The sequence below is a fragment of the Lissotriton vulgaris genome, chromosome 12 (genome assembly GCF_964263255.1).
Source record: "Lissotriton vulgaris chromosome 12, aLisVul1.2, whole genome shotgun sequence".
In the NCBI taxonomy this organism is placed as follows: Eukaryota; Metazoa; Chordata; class Amphibia; order Caudata; family Salamandridae; genus Lissotriton; species Lissotriton vulgaris.
This window is the reverse complement of record NC_141700.1, coordinates 790889769-790913024: the sequence shown is the minus strand read 5'-3', so window position 1 is coordinate 790913024 and position 23256 is coordinate 790889769. Positions and strand designations below refer to the sequence as shown.

Sequence of the window (23256 nt, the reverse complement as noted above, 5' to 3'; positions counted from 1 at the left end):
TCTGCATGGGTGTGTGTGTCTCTGCATGGGTGTGTGTGTCTCTGCATGGGTGTGTGTCTCTGCATGGGTGTGTGTCTCTGCATGGGTGTGTGTCTCGCTGCATGGGTGTGTGTCTCTCTGCAGGGGTGTGTGTACCTCTACATGGGTGTGTGTCTCTGCATGGGTGTGTGTGTCTCTGCATGGGTGTGTGTCTCTGCAGGGGTGTGTGTCTCTCTGCATGGGTGTTTGTCTCTCTGCATGGGTGTGTATCTCTCTGCATGGGTGTGTGTGTCTCTGCATGGGTGTGTGTCTCTGCATGGGTGTGTGTCTCTGCAGGGGTGTGTGTCTCTCTGCATGGGTGTTTGTCTCTCTGCATGGGTGTGTGTCTCTCTGCATGGGTGTGGGTGTCTCTGCATAGGTGTGTGTCTCTCTGCAGGGGTGTGTGTACCGCTGCATGGGTGTGTGTCTCTGCATGGGTGTGTGCCTCTGCATGGGTGTGTGTCCCTCTGTAGGGGAGTGTGTCCGTCCTTGTGCTGTGAGTCCCCCTGCATGGGGATGTGTGCCTCTGCTTGGGTGTGTATGTCTCTGCATGCGTGTGTGTCTCTGCATGGGTGTGTGTCTCTGCATAGGTGTGTGTCTCTGCATGGGTGTGTGTCTCTCTGCATGGGTGTGTGTCTCTGCAAGGGGTGTGTGTCTCTCTGCATGGGTGTGTGTCTCTGCATGGGTGTGTGTGTCTCTCTCTCTCTGCAGGGGCGTGTGTCTCTGCATGGGTGTGTGTCTCTGCATAGGTGTGTGTCTCTGCATGGGTGTGTGTCTCTCTGCATGGGTGTGTGTCTCTGCATGGGTGTGTGTCTCTCTGCAGGGGTGTGTGTACCTCTGCATGGGTGTGTGTCTCTGCATGGGTGTGTGTCTCTGCATGGGTGTGTGTCCCCCTGCATGTGTGTGTGTCCCTCTGCATGGGTGTGTGTCTCTGCATGGGTGTGTGTCTCTGCATGGGTGTGTGTCCCCCTGCATGTGTCTGTGTCCCTCTGTAGGGGAGTGTGTCCGCCCCTGTGCTGTGAGTCCCCCTGCATCGGGGTGTGTGTCTCTGCATGGGTGTGTTTCTCGCTGCATGGGTGTGTGTCTCTGCATGGGTGTGTCTCTCTGCATGGGTGTGTGTCTATCTGCATGTGTGTGTGTGTGTGTCTTCATGGGTGGTTGTGTCTCTGAATGGGTGTGTGTTCCGCTGCATAGGTGTGTGTCTATGCATGAGTGTGTGTCCTGCTGCATGGGTGTGTGTCTCCCTGCAGGGGTGTGTTTCTCTCTGCATGGGTGTGTGTCTCTCTGCATTGGTGTGTGTCTCTCTGCATGGGTGTGTGAATTTCTGCATGGGTGTGTGTGTCTCTGCATGGGTGTCTGTCTCTGCATGGGTGTGTGTCTCTCTGCAGGGGTGTGTGTCTCTCTGCAGGGGTGTGTGTCTCTACAGGGGTGTGTGTCTCTCTCTCTCTCTGCAGGGGCGTGTGTCTCTCTCTGCAGGGTGCGTGTCCGTCCGGGGGCTTGAGTTCCCCTGCATGGGTGTGTGCCTCTGCAGGGGTGTCTCTCCCTCTCTCTCTCTCTCTCTGCAGGGTGCGTGTCCGTCCAGGGGCTGTGAGTCCCCCTGCATGGGTGTGTCTCTCTCCCTGCAGGGGCGTGCGTCTGTCTCAGCAGGGTCGGGTGCGTGTCCGTCCGTGGGCTGGGAGTGTCCCTGCATGGTTGTGTGTCTGTGCGTGGGTGTGTATCTCTACATGGGTTTATCTCTCCCTGCAGGGGCGTGCGTCTCTCTCTGCAGGGTGCGTGTCCGTCCGGGGGCTGTGAATCCCCCTGCATGGGTGTGTGTCTCTCTGCAGGGGTGTGTCTCTCTCTCTGCAGGGTGCGTGTCCGACCGGGGGCTGTGAGTCCCCCTGCATGGGTGTGTGCTTCTGCATGGGTGTGTCTCTCTCTGCAGGAGCGTGCGTCTCTCTCTGCAGGGTGCGTGTCCCCTGCAGGGTGCGTGTCCTTCCCTGCAAGTCTCCCTGCATGGATGTGAGTCCCCTGCATAGGTGTGAGTCCCCTGCATGGGCGCCCTCTCCAGAGCTGTGCGCACGTTCGCCCCCTGGCACGCGTCCCACCCCAGGGCCGGACGCGTCCCTCCCCGACACGTGCCCCCGTCCCCAGGGGTGGCCGGGCGGCCGCGCCTGGCTCTCGGGCCGGCACCCGCTCTAGGACCCAGCAGCAGCGTGCTGCTGTGTGCACTGCATGTCAGCAGAGAGGGGGAGGGGCCCGAGCCAACTTGATCCACTCTGTGATTTACACACTCAGGGCGTCTCTCACCCTCCCATCCCCTCCCCTCCCTCCCGTGGTCCCTGCGCAGAATCCCCGCAGCCCTGCCTGGCGCTGATCCGGGGACCCAGGGCCAGGCCAGGAGCAGCGGGACCCCGCCCCACCCCCGTCCCTGGGAACGGGCCGAGCCTCCTGCGACCACCAGCTGTCCCTGCAGCTCTGGAAACTGCCAACAACCCACCACCCGCGGGACCCTGCCTCCAGCTGCACCCCTGCACCAGCCTGGGACTTTGAGGTGGTCCCCCGCAGTGCCAGCCGGTGGGGGCCCCAGAGCGGAACCCCCATGCCTGACACTTTTCTCGTTTTCTGTCTGCGTGCATGAGTATTTCTGAGCTGTGCGTGCTGTGCGCTGCACCGGACCCAGCGAAGGAAGGAAGGAAGGCAGCGTGTGGATTTTTTCATCTGTCCTTGTGTTGTGCAGACAGTCCGAGCACCGCACCGCCCCCTGCACGAGCACGCGGTGTGTGTGTGCGTTGTGTGCGTGTGTGCTCTGCCTGCCAGCAGGGGCGGCCGCAGGACAGACACACAGCTCCCTCTGCAGCTCGCTCCGGCCACCATTGCGCACCGACGCACATGGCTCTTTAAAAGGACCTGCCCGCCCATAGCGCCCCCTGCGTACCCGGAGCTTGGCGCTATCTGTGTTGTGTCATCCGCCTGCTGTTGTTGTTGTTGTGGTCTCTTCCACACCCGCCCAGCGCCGTAAGTTTGCAGCCGGAGTGAGCTGTCTCAGCTCACACGAGGAGCCGGAGGGGTCCCCGGGAGGGGAGTGAAGTTTGGGGCCGCGGTCATTGTTCGGAGCGGAGCGCAGAGGCGGCGCCAGGACGGGCGGTGATTTCTGTCGGAGGCAGGAAAGTTCAGCAGCCGGAGCCCTCAGCCCTCGCCCAGAGACCATGCCAGCCTGCATGCCAACAGAGGGGGCCAGCGGCGGGGAGCCGGGCCACACCGCACCCCGAGAAATGCACACGCTGTTTACTTAACTTTCCATTTCAAACTTTGTTTTTGCAATATAAGCTAATTTTTTTTAATGTAAACAGTAAAGAAAGACATTTGACGATATTACACCGCTTCGACGGAAAGCGAACACTTCGCGTCAAAAACATATTTTTTCTTCTGAAATTAGGCACTTTACAAAAATAGCGAAAACTGTTTTTTGGTTGTCGAAATGGGAACGGATACTGCAAAATCCAGCGACTGCCCGGTGTCGCATTGGACCAACAAAACATTTTGACTCAAGGACTCTAGCTGTTTTCGTGGCTTTTTAGGAACCGGGAAACTCTGAGCAGGACCCCAGTGCTGGTGCTGCTCCGTGAAGAGTGCTACTCCTGCAAAAAGCAAGTGCTGCTGTTGTCCTGTTGAAAGTGCCGCAAAGCGACGAAGTGACAATTCTGGGTTGCTAAAAGTGCACCACTCGTGCAGAGAAGTGCTGGCGCTGCCCTGCAGAAAGTGCTGCAGTCTTGCTAACAAGAGCTGGTACTGCCCTGTTCCAAGTACTACCATGGGGTAACAAGTTCAGGTATTCTGTTGAAAGCTCATATGTCATGCCAAGAAGTTAAAAAGTGCTTCAGTCTGCTAAGAAGTTCTGGTACTGTCCTGGTAAAAGTGCTGCTATTGTGTTAAGTGTTGGTACTCCCCAGGGTAGAAGTGCAGCAGTCTAGCTAAGAAGCATTGCTACCTCTGAAAAGTGCTGTGGTCCTCAGGAGAAGTGCTGATACTGCCCTGCGAAGAATCCCTACTATCGTACCAGGAAGTGCTGGTACTGTTATTGAAGTGCTTCGGTCCTCTTGCTTGCACTATCCTGCTAAGAAGTATCCATACTGCCCTTTTACAAGTGCTGTGGCCCTCCCAAAGATTTCAGGTACTGTCCCAATGAGAAGTGCTGACACTCCACTCTTTAAAGTGCTGCAGTTCAGCTGAGATGCGTTGGTGCAATCCACTTCCAAATATGTCAGCCACACTTGGATGAATGTACGCGCCAGTGCTGCAGGTTTTCAGGTGATTGTAGTTGTTACCTTTCCCAAGATGGAGAACCTTCCCCCTGACCCGTGCTTCTCTGATGTGCGCAAATGTGGTTATTTGCGCAAACAGAAGTCCATGCACCGGCGGTTCTTCGTGCTGCGGAGTGCCAGTGAGCGGGGCCCAGCCCGCCTGGAGTACTATGAGAGTGAGAAGAAGTTCAGAGCGTCCCCAAAGGCTGGAGCTGGGGGTCCTAATGGGCCGCCACCACCACCACCCAAGCGGACAGTCAACCTGGAGACGGCCCTCAACGTGAACAAGCGAGCGGACGCCAAGCACCGTCACCTGCTGGTGCTCTACAGCCGGGACAGCAGCTTCTCTGTGGCCTGTGACGGCGACGAGGAGCAGGAGGCCTGGTATAGCGCCATGCTGGAGCTGCAGTGCAAAGGTAAGACCACTGGGGGCCCTTGCGGGGCACCTGTGCAAGTGAGCGGTGCTGCAGTGCCTATGTGAGACCACCAGAGGGAGCTGGGAGGGGAAACAGCAGAAGAATAATTCAGCAGGTGGAACTGTAGTGCATAGGTGAAACCACCAGGTGGAGCTGGAAGGATACTAGGGCAAGGATAATTCAGCAGGTGGAACTGTAGTGCAAAGGTGCAACCACCAGGTGGAGCTGGAAGGGTACTAGGGCAAGGATAGTTCAGCAGGTGGAACTGTAGTGCAAAGGTGAAACCACCAGGTGGAGCTGGAAGGGTACTAGGGCAAGGATAATTCAGCAGGTGGAGCTGTCGAGCATAGGTGAAACCACCAGGTGGAGCTGGAAGGGTACTAGGGGAAGGATAATTGTAGCTGGTAGAGCTGTAGTGCAAAGGTGAAACCACCAGAGGGAGCTGGAAAGGGGCGAGGACAAGGGTGATTCTAGCAGGCAGAAATGCATAGGTCAGGCCAGCAGGTGGAGCTGGGATGGGGAGTAGGGAAAGGATCATTCAAACAGGTAAAGATGGAATGCATAGGTTAGGCCACCAGAGGGAGCTGGATGAGGGAGCAGAACCGGAATGGTTCCAGCAGGTGAAACTGTAGTGCATTGGTGAAACCACTAGGTGGAGCTGGAAGGGGTGTTCTAGAAAAATAATAATTCTAGAGCTGTAGTGCATTGGTGAAGCCACTAGGTGGAGCTGGAAGGGGGGGTGTTCTAGAAGAATAGTTCGAGGGCTGTAGTGCATTGGTGAAGCCACTAGATTGAGCTGAAGGGGTGTACAAGAGGGATGTTTTCAGAGCTGTAGTGCATTGGTGAAGCAACTAGGTGGAGCTAGAAGGGGGTGTACCAGAGGGATGATTCAAGAGCTATAGTGCATTGGTGAATCCACTAGGTGGAGCTGGAAGGGGGGTGTACTAGAAGAATAGTTCGAGAGCTGTAGTGCATTGGTGAAGCCACTAGGTGGAGCTGGAAGGGGGTGTACCAGAGGGATGATTCCAGAGCTGCAGTACATTGGTGAAGCCACTAGGTGGAGCTGGAAGGGGGTGTACTAGAAGAATAGTTCGAGAGCTGTAGTGCATTGGTGAAACCACTAGGTGGAGCTGGAAGGGGGTGTACCAGAGGGATGATTCCAGAGCTGTAGTGCATTGGTGAAACCCCTAGGTGGAGCTGGTAGGGGGTGTACCAGAAGGATGATTCCAGAGCTGCAGTACATTGGTGAAGCCACTAGGTGGAGCTGGAAGGGGGTGTACTAGAAGAATAGTTCGAGAGCTGTAGTGCATTGGTGAAACCACTAGGTGGAGCTGGAAGGGGGTGTACCAGAGGGATGATTCCAGAGCTGCTGTACATTGGTGAAGCCACTAGGTGGAGCTGGAAGGGGGTGTACTAGAAGAATAGTTCGAGAGCTGTAGTGCATTGGTGAAACCACTAGGTGGAGCTGGAAGGGGGTGTACCAGAGGCATGATTCCAGAGCTGTAGTGCATTGGTGAAACCCCTAGGTGGAGCTGGTAGGGGGTGTACTAGAAGAATAGTTCGAGAGCTGTAGTGCATTGGTGAAACCACTAGGTGGAGCTGGAAGGGGGTGTACCAGAGGGATGATTCCAGAGCTGCTGTACATTGGTGAAGCCACTAGGTGGAGCTGGAAGGGGGTGTACTAGAAGAATAGTCCGAGAGCTGTAGTGCATTGGTGAAACCACTAGGTGGAGCTGGAAGGGGGTGTACCAGAGGGATGATTCCAGAGCTGCTGTACATTGGTGAAGCCACTAGGTGGAGCTGGAAGGGGGTGTACTAGAAGAATAGTTCGAGAGCTGTAGTGCATTGGTGAAACCACTAGGTGGAGCTGGAAGGGGGTGTACCAGAGGGATGATTCCAGAGCTGTAGTGCATTGGTGAAACCCCTAGGTGGAGCTGGTAGGGGGTGTACCAGAAGGATGATTCCAGAGCTGCAGTACATTGGTGAAGCCACTAGGTGGAGCTGGAAGGGGGTGTACTAGAAGAATAGTTCGAGAGCTGTAGTGCATTGGTGAAACCACTAGGTGGAGCTGGAAGGGGGTGTACCAGAGGGATGATTCCAGAGCTGTAGTGCATTGGTGAAGCCACTAGGTGGAGCTGGAAGGGGGTGTACTAGAAGGATGATTTCAGAGCTGTAGTGCATTGGTGAAACCACTAGGTGGAGCTGGAAGGGGGTGTACTAGAAAAATAATTTCAGATCTGTAGTGCATTGGTGAAACCACTAGGTGGAGCTGATAGGGGGAGTACTAGAGGGATAGTTCCAGTAGGTGGAACTGTAGTGCACAGAAGAAAGCACCAGAGGAAGCAGTGGGACAGGAATGATTCCACCAGGAAGCACTGCAGTGAATGTGAGGCTGTAGTGTGCATGTGAAACGACCAGGGGAATCTGAACTACAGAAAGAAGGCCTGTCCAGGTGGACAGTCATTGCACAAGTGACCTCCTGGGAGACCATTCCATTTCATTGAGGCTCCATGTAAAAGAAATACTCATGTGGACTAGAAGTGGTGAAGTACCGACTTACTACCACTAGGTGGATCTGCATTACAGAGGGCGTGCCCCAGGACAACAACGAGGTTGCAAGGTGTGCAGTACAGATTTGATACCACAAGGTGGCGCCGTGTTCCAGAAGGTGTGTCCAGGGATTGAGGAGCAATGTATGGGATAGATAACAATGACATGGCTGGTCGAAGTTGCACTGCCAAGCATGTGTGTCTAGAGAACAAGAAGCGTGGTGGAGTAGAAAGATCTAATTATTCAATAGAAAGATAATACCGGTAGGCAGGCGCGCAACGCCCATTAGGCTCAAAGGGCTTCAGCCACCCCCCTCGTGTGGGTCAGCCCGGGCTGAGACAGCTTCCCAGGCACACACACAATCGCACCCCCAGGTCTTTAAAGACCATTTACTTGTTAACGAGGCTTTGTTGTTTTTCACCCCTTCTTAGAGCCCCTCCATCTCCACTCTGCATATTGCTAGAAGAATCACCCCCCCCCCGACATTTTTTGTCGCCCCACCTGAAATGTGGCAAGGTGGCTGTAGTTGCGCCTCTGCCAGTAGCTGGGTCGCCATATGGTATTTCCTTCCTTTAGATGGTGATGCAGCCCAGAGGTCCAAATAATAAAGCATTGTGGGAATTGTGGATTTCACTAGACAGAACTGCAAAGTGGCGGTGTGACCTCTGGGGCGTTTGGAGGGTTTTGGAGGAGGAATGGGGTGCGGTGCTCAGGCAACCCCAAGAGGTGGACGCTACAGAATAGGGGTCATAGCCCCAAGTGGAAATTGAGAGGCATGGAGTATGGTGCTGGCAGCGGACGCAGTACCAGGTTTGTTACACCTAGATGGAGCCGCCGTGTACAGAAGCAACAAGTCAAGGCAGCTGCAAATGTTTGAAGTATGGGCCGCACTGCAAACTGTGCAAACCCTGGTGGCACTTCAGTGCAGACATACTACCACTAGGTTGCAATGCATTGGCACCAGCTAACTCTGCGGTTGGTGGCAAGGAAGGAAAAAAAGAGCGTCCTCCCTTTCTAGCACTAACAACTGTAGGGTTTTTGTCTGAATCTATCGATCAAATAGTTGGGTCTGATGGAAACATCTTCCAGCTGGGTGTGATTGACTGCTGACGAGAAATATTAAGAAAGAGCATGGCTGCTGCATTTTGTACCACCTGGAGTTGACGAGCCATGTAGTGTGGAAGACTCCAGAACAGATCACTTGCATAGCTTAGCAGTGAGCAGGGTCAACTTTCAGGATTTATTTCAAGGAACATTATAGAGAGCAGTCACTGTCATAATTTGTGTGAGAATAGAGAGCTCGCTATCAAATGTAACTCCTAAATTCCTTGCGTAATTAGACGAAGTGGGTGTTTTTCCCAGGCTCTTTCAGCCACCAGTCACTGGACTGTATTGACTCAGAACTTATAAACACTGCTTAATTTGTGAGAAAGTAAGTGCGGGGGCACTTATCAGGTGACTACTGCAGGTTACACTACCCATTGCCCCTGGCAGCGCTGCCAATGACAATTCCAACACAACTACTAATTTTCGCAGTCCTGCAGGTGTGACAGTTCAGACTATTCCAGGTCCCCAAAGCTATAGCAATGACTTGGGAGGCAGGTATTACTCATATTAAAGATATATTAAATTAACAAACAACTTTTTGTTGTGCTTGTCTCTAAATTACTGAAACAGCGCCACCATGTGGCAGATTATCATAAATGCTGGTGTTGACAATTAAGTGCTGGTGCTGAGCACCTGAGACAACAGGCTCAAATTAAGCACTGCTGCTAAAAAAACAGAATTTCAGTTGTGTCCAATTGTAGCATCAAGCATCTTTTATTCATCCAGTCTGAGGAGACAAGCTTTAAATGTTTCTTGTAACTGATCAGTAGTTTTTTTAGAAAGAGAGCATGAGCTGTGTGTCATCGGCAAATGACCTTACTGCAAAACAACTTGATCATAGCTGTGAGAGGGGCCCTGTAAACATTAAACAATGTTGAGCTCAAAACAGAGCCCTGCGGGACACAGTGCCCCGATGTCTTAGTGGAGGAAGAGAAAAGGGGAGATAAACCGTAAAAACCACCTGGTATCCGTCAGATAAGAAAGACTGCCACCAGTGCAATGCAAGAGTAAAAACAGAATGGACTGCCAGTGTTTCTATGCATTTATGACATATTTATATACTAAGGGGCAGTGACAAGGCTATGCTCAATTGAGGTAATGCGCTTGTTCTCTTGCGTGGAATGCTAATCACAACTGGGTGGGTGATGACGAGGGGACAGAGCCCGCCAAAGTATGAGTAGTTATCAGAGAGGGAAATGGGGGGGTTGTGTGTACAGTGCATTCTAGAGGGAGGCCGCACAGGGCTGGTACCAAGACGATGAGTCTAGGTGGAGATAGAGTGCAGGCCCTGTGTGAATAGACACCAGAGGGAGACTGGAGAAGAAGTCACAGTAGGGCAGTGGCGGCTGGCAGGGAACAGGGGTGGTGTTCGGAAGAAAAAAGGAACAAAAAAACACTTACCTTTCTGCAGCCACCTTCTCTCCGTCATTTCTTCTCCTCCAGGAAGGTCTGGATCCAAGAAGCACCCAGGCTCCCCTAAGCCAATCACATGGCTGCAATGCAGCGTTGTGATTGGTGTGAGCGCCCTGGTTGGTGCTCAGATGGGGACTGGGGGCCTGGGCATGTTCTCCTACCGGCAGGGCACAAGTCCTTAAAAAAGAAGTGGGGGGACTAACCAGGTTCGGCAGTATGCAGGTGAAATCATGATGCGTGCCATCACAGCGCATGATGCCACAACGTGTGACATTGCACGTGACATCACAGGAAGTGACCTCACTGGAAGTGGCATCACAAGAAGTGACGTCAGATATTGAGACCTCACACATCTTAATCAGGTGTATCATGAGCACATTTAAGCGCATTATGAGATTTAACAAATGAGATTTGGCGTTGGGGGTTAAGCCAAAAAAGTGGCGCAATCCCGAAACAAAATCTGGGTCTTTTTTTTTTTTTTTAAGCCCTGCCACAAAGAAATGGGCAAAAAGCAGAAGCATGGTGGTAGATCTGTTATGCTTAATTGGTTGTAAATTCTACATTTTAAACTATTTGATTGAGTTAAGGCATCTGCTGTGAAGGTGCCCAGTAAATCATAATAATAATGGTGAGATAGCTCAGGTAGTTAATGCACTTGCTGGAGAGATCTGTGTTTTGTGAAGTCCCAGATTTGAATCAATGTAGTGGAGAAGATAAATGTGTCTCCTACAAAGCAGACCATCTAACACGCAGATGACAGATTTTTATTTTATGTAGATAGTAAAGTGGGTTACTGCTTTTAACACAAATAGTAATCCTTCTAAAAGACCAGTGAGGTATGAAGGACATGCGACTCGTACACCTTGTAACCCTCACTGTCTCATGTAATTCATCTTGTACATTGATATACACATGTACATGATTTATTGTCAATGTATGATGTGTATGTTACGTAAAGAGCTCTTACACCCTGCATTGGGTTGCGTAACACTAGAAAAGAAATAAAATAGTGCTATTGAAATTGTTATTTGTGTAAATACTTGGACAGACCAACACACCTGACATTCTTACAGGGCATCCATCTCCTTTATACAGGAACAGAACAAAGACAAAAGCTGCCTCTCTATAACTTACATGTGAAGAGATAACAAGCTTTGTGGCTTTGTATAACCTCTGTGGCATTTACATTAAGTGTGAGGTTCCAGGCCATCTCCAGTCATGATATTCAAATTAAAGGAGGCCTGGTGGCCCCTTAACTTCAGCCCAGCTAGAGGTGAATAAAGGCTCCCTCGCTGCCCGCACCTAGCTGCAGGGAATCGAAAGCAGACACCGAGCAGGAGCTGCTGAACGTGTCCCAGTGTCTGAAATTTACACTGAGACACGTTCAGCACATTTCTGTGGGGCTCAACTTCTTGGCAGTGGGGACGGTCTCCACCCTGTGAAAAGAGTGGGTGGATGCTGTGTACTTGCGTGTAACCCTGACTTGTGCCTGGGTTTGTGATGCTCACAGGACTGGTGATCGTGTTGTAGAGGGTACAAGCGGTGACACCTGGGTTTGTGATGCTCACAGGAGTGGCGATCATGTTCTAGAGGGTACAAGTGGTGATGCTTACAGGAGTGTTGATTGTGTTCTAGAGAGCCAACCGGTGACGCCTTGGTTTGCAATGCTCACAGGAGTGGCGATCATGTTCTAGAGGGTACAAGCAGTGATGCCTGGGTTTGCGATGCTCACAGGAGTGGTGATCATGTTCTAGAGGATACAAGCGGTAACACCTGGGTTGGCCATGTCACAGGAGTGGCGATCGTGTTCTAGAGGGTACAAGCAGTGACGCCTGGGTTGGCCATGGTCACAGGAGTGGTGATCGTGTTCTAGAGAGTACAAGCAGTGATGCCTGGGTTTGTGATGCTCACAGGAGTGGTGATCATGTTCTAGAGGATACAAGCGGTAACACCTGGGTTGGCCATGTCACAAAAGTGGCGATCGTGTTCTAGAGGGTACAAGCAGTGATGCCTGGGTTTGCGATGCTCACAGGAGTGGTGATCATGTTCTAGAGGATACAAGCGGTAACACCTGGGTTGGCCATGTCACAGGAGTGGCGATCGTGTTCTAGAGAGTACAAGCAGTGATGCCTGGGTTTGTGATGCTCACAGGAGTGGCGATCATGTTCTAGAGGGTACAAGTGGTGATGCCTAGGTTTGTGATGCTTACAGGAGTGGTGATTGTGTTCTAGAGAGACAACCAGTGACGCCTGGGTTTGCGATGCTCACAGGAGTGGCGATCATGTTCTAGAGGATACCAGTGGTAAGACCTGGGTTGCCATGGTCACAGGAGTGGGGATCGTGTTCTAGAGGGTACAAGCAGTGATGCCTGGGTTTGTGATGCTTACAGGAGTGGTGATTGTGTTCTAGAGAGACAATCGGTGATGCCTGGGTTTGCGATGCTCACAGGAGTGGCGATCGTGTTCTAGAGGGTACAAGCAGTGACGCCTGGGTTGGCCATGGTCACAGGAGTGGTGATCGTGTTCTAGAGAGTACAAGCAGTGATGCCTGGGTTTGTGATGCTCACAGGAGTGGTGATTGTGTTCTTGAGAGACAACCGGTGACGCCTGAGTTTGCGATGCTCACAGGAATGGCAATTGTGTTCTAGAGGATATAAGCTGTAATGCCTGGGTTGGCCATGGTCACAGGAGTGGCGATCCTGTTCTAGAGGCTACAACGGTGACGCCTGGGTTGGCCATGATCACAAGGGTGGCAATCGTGTTATAGAGAGTACAAGCGGTGACGCCTGGGTTGGCCATGGTCACAGGAGTGGCGATCGTGTTCTTGAGGGTACAGGCGGTGACGCCTGGGTTGGCCATGGTCACAGGGGGGCATTCGTGTTCTAGAGGGTACAAGCGGTGACGCCTGGGTTGGCCATGGTCACAGGAGTGGCGATCATGTTCTAGAGGGTATAAGTGGTGACGCCTGGGTTTGTGATGCTCACAGGAATGGTGATCGTGTTCTAGAGGGTCCAAGTGGTGATGCCTAGATTTGCGATGCTCACAGGAATGGCGATCATGTTCTAGAGGATAGAAGCGGTGACCCCTGAGTTTGCGATGCTCACAGGAGTGGAGATTATGTTCTAGAGAGTCCAAGAGGTGTTGCCTGGGTTTGTAATGCTCACAGGAGTGGCGATCATGTTCAAGAGGATACAAGCGGTAACACCTGGGTTGGCCATGGTCACAGGTGTGGCAATCATGGTCTAGAGGATACAAGCGGTAACACCTGGGTTGGCCATGGTCACAGGAGTGGCGATCGTGTTCTAGAGGGTACAAGCGGTGACGCCTGGGTTGGCCATGGTCACAGGAGTGGTGATCGTGTTCTAGAGGGTACAAGCAGTGACTCCTGAATTGGCCATGGTCACAGGAGTGGTGATCATGTTCTAGAGGGTACAAGCAGTGATGCCTGGGTTTGTGATGCTCACAGGAGTGGTGATTGTGTTCTAGAGAGACAACCGGTGACGCCTGGGAGTGCGATGCTCACAGGAATGTCAATTGTGTTCTAGAGGATATAAGCTGTAACGCATGGGTTGGCCATGGTCACAGGAGTGGCGATCGTGTTCTAGAGGGTACAAGCGTTGACGCCTGGGTTGGCCATGGTCACAGGAGTGGCGATTGTGTTCTAGAGGGTACAAGCGTTGACGCCTGGATTGGCCATGGTCACAAGGGTGGCAATCGTGTTCTAGAGGGTACAAGCAGTGATGCCTGGGTTGGCCATGGTCACAGGAGTGGCGATCATGTTCTAGAGGGTACAAGTGGTGACGCCTGGGTTTATGATGCTCACAGGAATGGTGATCGTGTTCTAGAGAGTCCAAGTGGTGATGCCTGGATTTGCGATGCTCACAGGAATGGCGATCATGTTCTAGAGGATAGAAGCGATGACCCCTTGGTTTGCGATGCTCACAGGAGTGGAGATTATGTTCTAGAGAGTCCAAGAGGTGTCGCCTGGGTTAGCGATGCTCACAGGAGTGGCAATCGTGTTCTAGAGGGTACAAGTGGTGACGCCTGGGTTTTCAATGCTCACAGGAGTGGTGATCGTGTTCTAGAGGGTACAAGTGGTGATGCCTGGGTTGGCTATGGTCACAGAAGTGGTGATGGTGTTCTAGAGGGTACAAGCGGTGTCGCCTGGGTTTGCGATCCTCACAGGAGTGGTGATTGTGTTCTAGAGGGTACAAGCGGTGACACCTGGGTTGGCCATGGTCACAGGAGTGGTGATCGTGTTCTGAAGGGTAAAAGTGGTGACGCCTGGGTTTGTGATGCTTACAGGAGTGGCGATCATGTTATAGAGGGTACAAGTGGTGACGCCTGGGTTTGTGATGCTCACAGGAATGGTGATCGTGTTCTAGAGGGTACAAGTGGTGATGCACAGGTTTGCGATGCTCACAGGAGTGGCGATCGTGTTCTAGAGGGTCCAAGCCGTGACACCTGAGTTTGTGATGCTCGCAGGAGTTGTAATCGTGTTCTAGAGGGTCATGTGGTGATGCCTGGGTTTGTGATACAGATAAGAGTGATTATTTGGTTTGTGATGCTAACAGGAGCCATGCTTACTGTCTAAAGGAGTGACACCTTTGTTTGCAGTACTAATGTGAGCGAGGCTTGGGTTTTCAGATGTTAACAGGAGCAACGCTTGTGTTGGCAGTGATAACCAGGGCAATGCTTGGGCTCTGGGGGCTAACAAGAGCAAAGTCTTGTTTAGCGATGCAAACATGAGCGATGAGCGGTTCTTGCATTTCATGTGTTAACAGGGCTTTAAGTGGGTCGGGTCCACCCAGTGCTCCGCACCGGCACTTCATAAAAGCAGGTGCCGAGACGGGTCCCTATCGGGCTCTCCAATATTACCCTCAGGGTAAAAAAAAAAACCTTAACTCTGAAATAGTACAACCCGTCACTGCCTTTGATGTAACTTCAAAGAGACTCGTGTTTCAGTTTTATGTAGCTCAAACTTGGAGTGCTTGAAATGAGCACCAGTTACATTACACAAGGGCATACTCGTTTATTGAATCACAGGATGGTAATTGCGCCACGCGAGGCTCGAACCTGCTTTCTCAGCTCGAAGGTCGGCTGCTCTAGCCTTCGGCCACAACCTCGCCCGCAAGAGTATCATTTTCAGTATTATAGACAACGAAGAGATAGTTGTTGCTTATTTATCTCATGCAACTTACAACCATTGACAGAAAACATTAGTCCTGGCTTGTTGTAGGTGTAATGTTACTTGTATTTATTTATTTATTTATAAAGTATTATATAACTCGAACATGATCCTGAAGGATATCAGAGCGCTTTACAATCTTATATCTGGATGCAATGACAGAAGCGGCAAAATACCAGTGGGGCAGCACACTATGCTAAGCACAGACTTTTAGCCTAAGTGTTTTAAGCCACGCCCTTAATTGCAGCAGCCACGCCCCTATGAGAGACCCCCCAGTTGTTTTATCCCACTCAAAGCCCTGCGAGTTAAAAGGGATCAGCAGAGAGATTCTTCAACCAGCATTCAGTATGGATGATGGGCGCATCTTTGCTGTTAGTTATTCTCAGCTAGGATTGAAAATATGGCTTTGGGAGGCGGGAGAACAAGGCTTTTCCCAGCAGTCCTGTGGGCCGATAGCTCAATGGCTGCTGGTGTGCTTGGGGTCTGGGGAAGAGCTCGCAGGAGCTTGCGAACCCCACTAGCAGCGATGAATACCTTTCCCACTGGGCGGCTGGAGTGAAGCTTGGGGAGCAGACACCTTTCCCACTGGGGGGCTGGAGTGGACCATGGGGAGCGACCCTTAGCCCCCCTTTGTATGTCTGTCCTTGTTTGGTTGAATCTGAGGGTGCTTGAGGGGTAACTGGAGCTTCGATGAGTCGGGGTGAACCACATGGACCTTCTGTCTCGTGATCAGTGAACATGGCCTATCCAAAGTCTATTCACCTATGAAAAACATGTTCCAGAGGGCAGACCCGCCAATGGGAAGATGTTGGGCCGAGGGAGAGGACTCTACGGGATATCTGTTGACCAATGAGAAACCTGGTACTAAGCACATAACAGCGAATGAGGAAATGTATTGAGGGTGTATTGACCAATGAGAAGAGATGCTACTCAGTCCAAAATGGCAATGAGAACGTTGTGTCCTGAGGATACGGTGGCCAATTGGGAGGCTCTAATAGGGTGAACTGACCAATGGGGAGGGTTGAAAAGGAGGGTATCATGGCAGGTGAGGAGTTTTCCTGCTAGTGTAAGGACCAGTGGGAATATGCGTGGATGGCACTCTTTCTAATGGCAGTGTCAAGGTGGACCCCTTGTAACAACCCTGCGCACCTCAGGTTGATGACCAAGCCAGGGAGGGTTGTCCAGTGCCTGTTGTAGACCTTATGCGTGCCCACCTCCCCGGACAATACGCACCCCTCTGCTTTTGAAAGCTGTAGAACCGAGATGCATGTGATATCTACGTTCATTGTTATTTCATGGAAAGGGCTTTAGAGAGCACTTGTTTTTCCTGTTTTTTTCTTTTTAGGTCGAGCCTAACGCAGTGCGCATGTGCTGCTCCAGGAGATGACCTTTTGGAATCGGTCTGCACTTTTCTAACACTCCTGCGTGTGGCGGCATCCACCTTGCGGGAGCCAGCAGCGGCGCACAGGGGTCATCTGTTTCTAATTAGCGTGGCCGCGTGGTCGCTTTCACCCCTGTCTCGCGATCACTTTCACTTTCGTGCCGTATACACAAACGTGCTCTGCTGAAGGCATTATTTTTTTTTAAACCCAGACGGCTTTCATTTATTTTTTCATTATAATCATAGACGGCATTCATGTATTTTTTAACGCCTTAACTGCGGGCGTTATTTCGGCGCAGTGCGGGTGTTCTAAAAGGTGGGCGGGGCCACGTCGGCCGTTGGCAGGCCGACGGCAGCAAGCAACGGGTTAATTAACAATAAATAGACATTATCTCGATTGCCTCGGCCAAACAAAGTAAATCACTTACACATGGGGAGACTCGATGCCGAGACCCCTCACACGCCCGTTGCCACTACCCAATGCACAGCCATAACAACCAGTCCAACTGGAGCCGTAGGAGGAGGAGCCAGCACTACAGAGCACCATGGTATGGTGCAAATCTGGGGTCCCAGTTTGGCATACCGCCTTTCACCACGAAGGGAGAAGGGAAGCAACGAGGCACCGACTAAAACTAAGTTATGACACCGGCGACCGCTGTGTATACTTCTGTAAGAAACTAAATGTCGACACAAGTCCTCTGCATTTTATAACAATCACAACACTTCTGCGGGAGGTGAAGCATCGGCATGGACATAAACATAGGACAATGGCATAAACCTTTGAACCTTCCCACACCTCGTGTCAGAAGAGGTTGCAGTCAGGTGGGAGAACATGAAAGTTAACTGGAAAAGTCTGAGCCATCTGTTTATAATGATGCTCTCTCATAGAATAGATGATCGTAAAAGTATACGACCAGCGATACCAAACCCACTCCAACATGCAACACTACTAAAGTAGTTCTAAGATGGCCAATACATATGCAGCAATTGCACAAGGCACACCAGCTACTCTATTAGATTTCCGGAGATAGTACCTTTCAAGGCTCCCTCTGAATTCAGTGCATCATTTCGGACCTGCCGTTTCCTTAGGGCTTTTCCCACTCTTCTGGAAGTAGACTGTACTATCAGTCTCAGGCAATTAGTCAGAAGTGTGTTGACGTTACCTATTGTGATTGTCCCAGTAACTTTAATATCTGTCGTCACTCGAAGCGCATTCAATAGATTGGAATTAATCGCCTTTAAAGAGTTTGTGACAGTATTTCTGTTGCATACAGGTGAAAGTATGTGGGAAATTACATTGTGTGTGATCGCGTGTGTAGATAGATAATCGTGCTCACGCGTATTCATGTATTGTGTATACGTGTGTGCACATATATATTGCTGTACTTGGGATATAAATATATTATGGAATACAAACCGAGTCAGTACATACCACCGTCTGCCCCTGTGATACCTCCCTGACCACAGCTGGACCACCACAGACTCAGGTGCAGAACAATGGCCTTGGTCTGACAGAGGGCGTGGTTGAGGGAGTGACCCTCTTTTAACCAAAATCCTGTGTTTGCTTTTACAATCGGGATGCGTTAGTGATGGCTTACATCAGCACTGCCATAACCTAGTATATAGCAATTGTATAGCTCTTCAATCCCTGGCAGCACAACACACTGAATCATTTACTACATGGCTAAACACTTATAAGGTCCCAAAGGCGAGACCTATTGGCTATGCCAATGCTTGTTTTTGCTAGTCTTGGTTGGAAACACTCAGTTTGTCGGTAAGGCCCTGCCAGGATTCACACCTCTTAATGCCACAGGCTTGTACCTGGTGACCTGATGTACTACTGTTCTTGTGAAGTGTGTGTTGACAAATGAGTAATCTGTAAACTGCCCAGTGTTGATACGTGTGATGATGAAAGAGACTGTGTTTTATTACCATGAGGGAAGACACGAGGGCGTGATCACTAAATTCCCAGGTCACACCTTCCTCCCTGGCCCCACCCCACCTCATTCAACCCACAGCAGCTGCCCACAACCAGCCCCCACCTCAGTGCCCACCCCTGTAAGGCCCAGGTTCTGTAAGCCCAGTCCCACCTCAAGCTTCATCCAGCGCCGCCCCTCACTCCCATGGTTACTCCTACCCCTAAGCCCTCCCTCCCTCCTTCATTCTATACCTGGGTCCCCTAACCCACAAGTCCACTCTCCATCCCTGCCTCAGGCCACCATCATCTCCCCATCGACCTCTACATATACCCCGCACGCCTCCCTCCTCCTAGGCAAAGCCCCCCATCCTTCTGCATCATCACAAGAGGACAAGGAGCCAGCAGCAGAGCTGCCCCTCTTCAGCCCCAGAGCCATGAGTGAGAACTGTCGCACCGTGGTTCAGCTGCTGTCAGAATCAGCACCAGGCCTCACTTCCATCACAAGCACCTGGCTCAGAAAGAACCCTGCATCCCTGAACCATAAAGCCGGTCCACCTAATGACCGCATCACCAACCAACACCCTATGGGACAGACTCAAGATGGCCGAGTAGTTATCCACATGAAACCTTTACAGATAAGTCGCGTCAGAGACTTCCATGTGACCAACTGTGAATCTGTGCTGGTAAGATGCCACCTCACTCCAACCTTCACTTGTTTCTTGATCTGTGGACCACCTCCCTACAATGCAAGATGTAATAACACCTTCCTATACGCAGTGATCGCAACACTACTCACCCACCCAACCCATACGTGCTACGAGACTTCAACACTTGGTTTGACAAGAGTATTTAACCACAACCACTGCCGCCATGTCCAAGCTTGAGACCTTCAGCCTCCAACAAATGGTATCAGGCCCCTCCCACTCCATGGGACGTCACACACGCCCCTCCTCCAAGGCAGTCCTTGAAGAGTGACATCACCTGCAGCGACCACCACATCATTAATTTCAGGATCAACCTACCAATTATTAGCCACACCCCAAGACAGTAATTACCATAAAAAACAAATCCACATAAGGGCGCTGGAAAAAAAGGGACCTCGCAAAACTCAACTCCCTCCTCCAAAAAACAACATGTGACGTCAGGAGGTACCCACCTTCTTCCACGGGATCTCTGCTGAACTCTGGGAAACCAGGTGCCGCTGAAGATGCCTTTCTGAGTGAACCATAAGAAGACCACATGGCTTCATGCAAAGATCTGAAAAACCCAAATCAACATCCTCCAACGCCAGTGGAGGAAGCAAGGCTTGAAGGTGGGACTCATCCTGCAGCGCTTCAACAGAGCCTGCCAAGCAGCCATCAGAGTCACAAAAAGACAACATTACTCCACATGCATGTTTGAAGCCGACTACCCACCAAAGTTTTCTGGCAGAGTTCTTTCATCGGAGGGCCAACACGTAGAGACCTTGCGCTCGCTCGCCTTCTCTGACCAAATCTCCATGGAAGTGATCGAAAAAATTGAAAACATAGAAAACGTTGAGGATAAACCTGATCAACACTCCTCTTACGCATCCCAGCACTGCTGTGATGAAGCACAACACCAGTCCCACCTTGCACAACATCTGCACGGACAGTACTAAGAAGCAAACTAAACAAGTCCTCAGAACTCAGATCTTTCCTACCCGAAGTAAAAACCTCTCGCATTAGACCACTCTTCAAGAATAAGAATCTCCACCCTCTGGGTCCAACAAACTAGAAGTCAAGCTACAACCACCTGTGTGTAAGTAAATGACTCAAAAGAGCTGTTTATACTCCACTCTGCACTTCCACTGAGGATTATAACTGGATATCCGATCACCGATCTGTATTCAAACCAGGTAGAAGCACAAGTCAGCCTTCTGATCCATATGGGATGACCCAGAGATCCCGGTGGACAGGCACCGAGCAGCCCCCTTACTGCTTCTGGTCTTACTAGTAGCATTTGACATTTTTCACCACCAGACTTTACCACACAGATTCCATCACCTTGGGAACTGCACAAAAACATCCTCAAATGGATTTTCGTAAATTGAAAGACAGACAAAACTTGGTTGTCCTACCACCTTTCATATCCGCCCCTCACGCCCAACATTGTGGCGTGCAGCAGGGGTCCATCCTCTCCCCTCTCCTATCCAACATCCGTCTGTCCGGCCTCCTCTCTGGACCTGGTCAGATCATTCAACCTCGCGTGTTACAACTATGAAGGTGAGAGACAAATTATTCTACAAATAGATGGCCCAGTAAACCTCTACAAGTCCAGAGTTGGTGGTCGTTTCCAAGCCTTAGATGCACTGGTGACGATTCACCCACTCCAGCTCCGCACCACAGCGTCCAGAGCTCACGATTTGTGGATATTGCGCAATACCACCTGTGGACGTATAGCCCAAGGAACGTAATGCCCCACCGACTACATCAAGAGAAGCGAGAAATCGAGGAGTAACCATGGACTCCGGTCTGTCACCGATACCACGTGCCAACAATGTCTCCAGGACCACCTTTTACACAATGGAAGTGCAGCCACTCACCTTCCCCTATCCCGATACGAGCGACACTGCAAGCTAGCCTCATTTTCATGATCTCAAGCTCAGCTCTGCCAGTAGCCTGTACCTTGGCATCCCGGCTTCATAACACCCCAAACTCAACAAACCCAAAACACTGCTTTAGAACTCTCTCTCCACCTTCACCCCAGAGTACCCAACGCCAGTCCTGCAGACACCTCGCTGGCTACCTTCAGCTGGACGTTCAATGTTCAAAGCACTTTGCATCGTCCACCGAGCCCCCACGGAGAAAGATCCATGTCCCTACAGATATAAAATGTAAACAATACAAAAGAAACAGGGCACTCTGTTCCCGGCTAGCACCACTGATCACCACCTCACCTTACAATATACCCATGGGAGCCTCCAAGCTCTGCGTCCCTCTGCGTCCCTCTGCCTCCAGCACTTATGTGGAGCTCTGGGGTGGGCTTTAGAAGCTCAAACTGGTTCTTGGTCAAGTAGTCAGTAAGCAAGCAGTAAATATTGAGGGAAAGACTTCTGCTGCTACAGAAACATTGGTAGCTGTGAGTGACACACGCAGGTTCACTCCAAGAAGGACCCTGCCACCGTGGCAGATGGGCAGTGGTGCTCATGCCACAGCTGCCGCATAATAACTCCGCAGTGGGGCAGGCTTGCTGGCCAGGCCTCCCCTCTGGCTGTTTCAGATGTAGATTTAGCAATCCAGCCAAGTAGGAACTTTTAAGCTGACTTGTTTTTCAGTGAATTCTGGGGCTTCTTGTGTTTTGTTTATTATTATTATGATGCATGGCGAATTACAAATACCAGAATTTGAGGAAAATCTGGTCAAGCGACTCGCAGCACATACAGCCCTGGGTCAGCCCACCGTTGCATAAATGGGGGGGTGCTGCTGAGGTGAAATGAATTGCAGAATTCAATGTGTGTCAGTATTTCTACCATGCTCTCGAAACCTAGTTGGCCCAGAGTAATTACTGGTGGCTCAAAGTAGTTACTGGTTCCCAGAGTAAACAAGTACCCTCCCGAGCACTCAATTAATGTAATCAAATAAGGTAAAGTTCCAAAATTTCAAACTCAAGATTTGCGCAGGTTCAAAGTCCAAATCCAAATTCTGATATCCCGAAAGATATTCCAACAAAGTTTATTGCTTGGTATTACAATTCCATCCAATCAACAGTTTGTATCTTCTCAATGATGCAGCCTTGAGAAGATACAAACTGTTGATTGGATTGAATTGTAACACCAAGCAATAAACTTTGTTGGAATATCTTTCGGGATATCAGAATTTGGATTTGGACTTTGAAGCCTGCGCGAATCTTGAGTTTGAAATTTTGGAACTTTACCTTATTTGATTACATTAATTGAGTGCTCGGGAGGGTAATTGTTTGCTTATTGGTTTTATTGAGGTAAAAACGTGTGTGGATGTAAGTAACCACATCCTCTTCCCTGGCAGCACCACTCTACTTTGGAACTCTACAGACCCTGGATTTGCTGAGCGCCCTTTTTGTCTGCGGTTACCCATCATAGTTTTGGTTCCCAGAGTAATTACTGGTTCCCTGAGTAATTACTGGGTCCCAGAGTAATTACTGGTGGCTCAGAGTAATTACTGGTGGCTCAGAGTAATTACTGGTTCCCAGAGTAATTGCTGGTGGCTCAGAGTAATTACTGGTTCCCAGAGTAATTACTGGTTCCCTGAGTAATTACTGGTTCCCAGAGTAATTACTGGTGGCTCAGAGTAATTTCTGGTTCCCTGAGTAATTACTGGTTCCCTGAGTAATTACTGGTTCCCTGAGTAATTACTGGTTCCCAGAGTAATTACTGGTTCCCAGAGTAATTACTGGTGGCTCAGAGTAATTACTGGTTCCCTGAGTAATTCCTGGTTCCCAGAGTAATTACTAGTGGCTCAGAGTATTTACTGGTTCCCAGAGTAATTACTGGTTCCCAGAGTAATTACTGGTTCCCAGAGTAATTACTAATGGCTCAGAGTAAGAGTAATTACTGGTGGCTCAGAGTAATTACTGGTTCCCTGAGTAATTACTGGTTCCCAGAGTAATTACTGGTGGCTCAGAGTAATTACTGGTTCCCTGAGTAATTACTGGTTCCCTGAGTAATTACTGGTTCCCTATGTAATTACTGGTGGCTCAGAGTAATTACTGGTTCCCTGAGTAATTACTGGTTCCCAGAGTAATTACTGGTTCCCAGAGTAATTACTGGTGGCTCAGAGTAATTACTGGTTCCCAGAGTAATTACTGGTTCCCAGAGTAATTACTAGTGGCTCAGAGTAATTACTGGTTCCCAAGTAATTACTGGTTCCCAGAGTAATTACTGGTGGCTCAGAGTAATTACTGGTTCCCAGAGTAATTACTGGTTCCCAGAGTAATTACTGGTGGCTCAGAGTAATTACTGGTTCCCTGAGTAATTACTGGTTCCCA

The 23256-nt window shown here is 50.5% G+C and overlaps 1 protein-coding gene across 1 annotated transcript in view; it reads left to right on the top strand.

The window, feature by feature from the left end:
- The first annotated feature begins 2305 nt into the window (after positions 1-2305).
- LOC147678734 (insulin receptor substrate 1-like) overlaps positions 2306-23256 on the top strand; it is a 293332-nt gene continuing 272381 nt past the window's right edge. Inside the window, exon 1 of the mRNA XM_086946191.1 lies at positions 2306-4717. Within this exon, the coding sequence (XP_086802317.1) occupies positions 4276-4717 (442 nt within the window). The 5' untranslated portion in view covers positions 2306-4275. The remainder of the gene's footprint in view (positions 4718-23256) is intronic.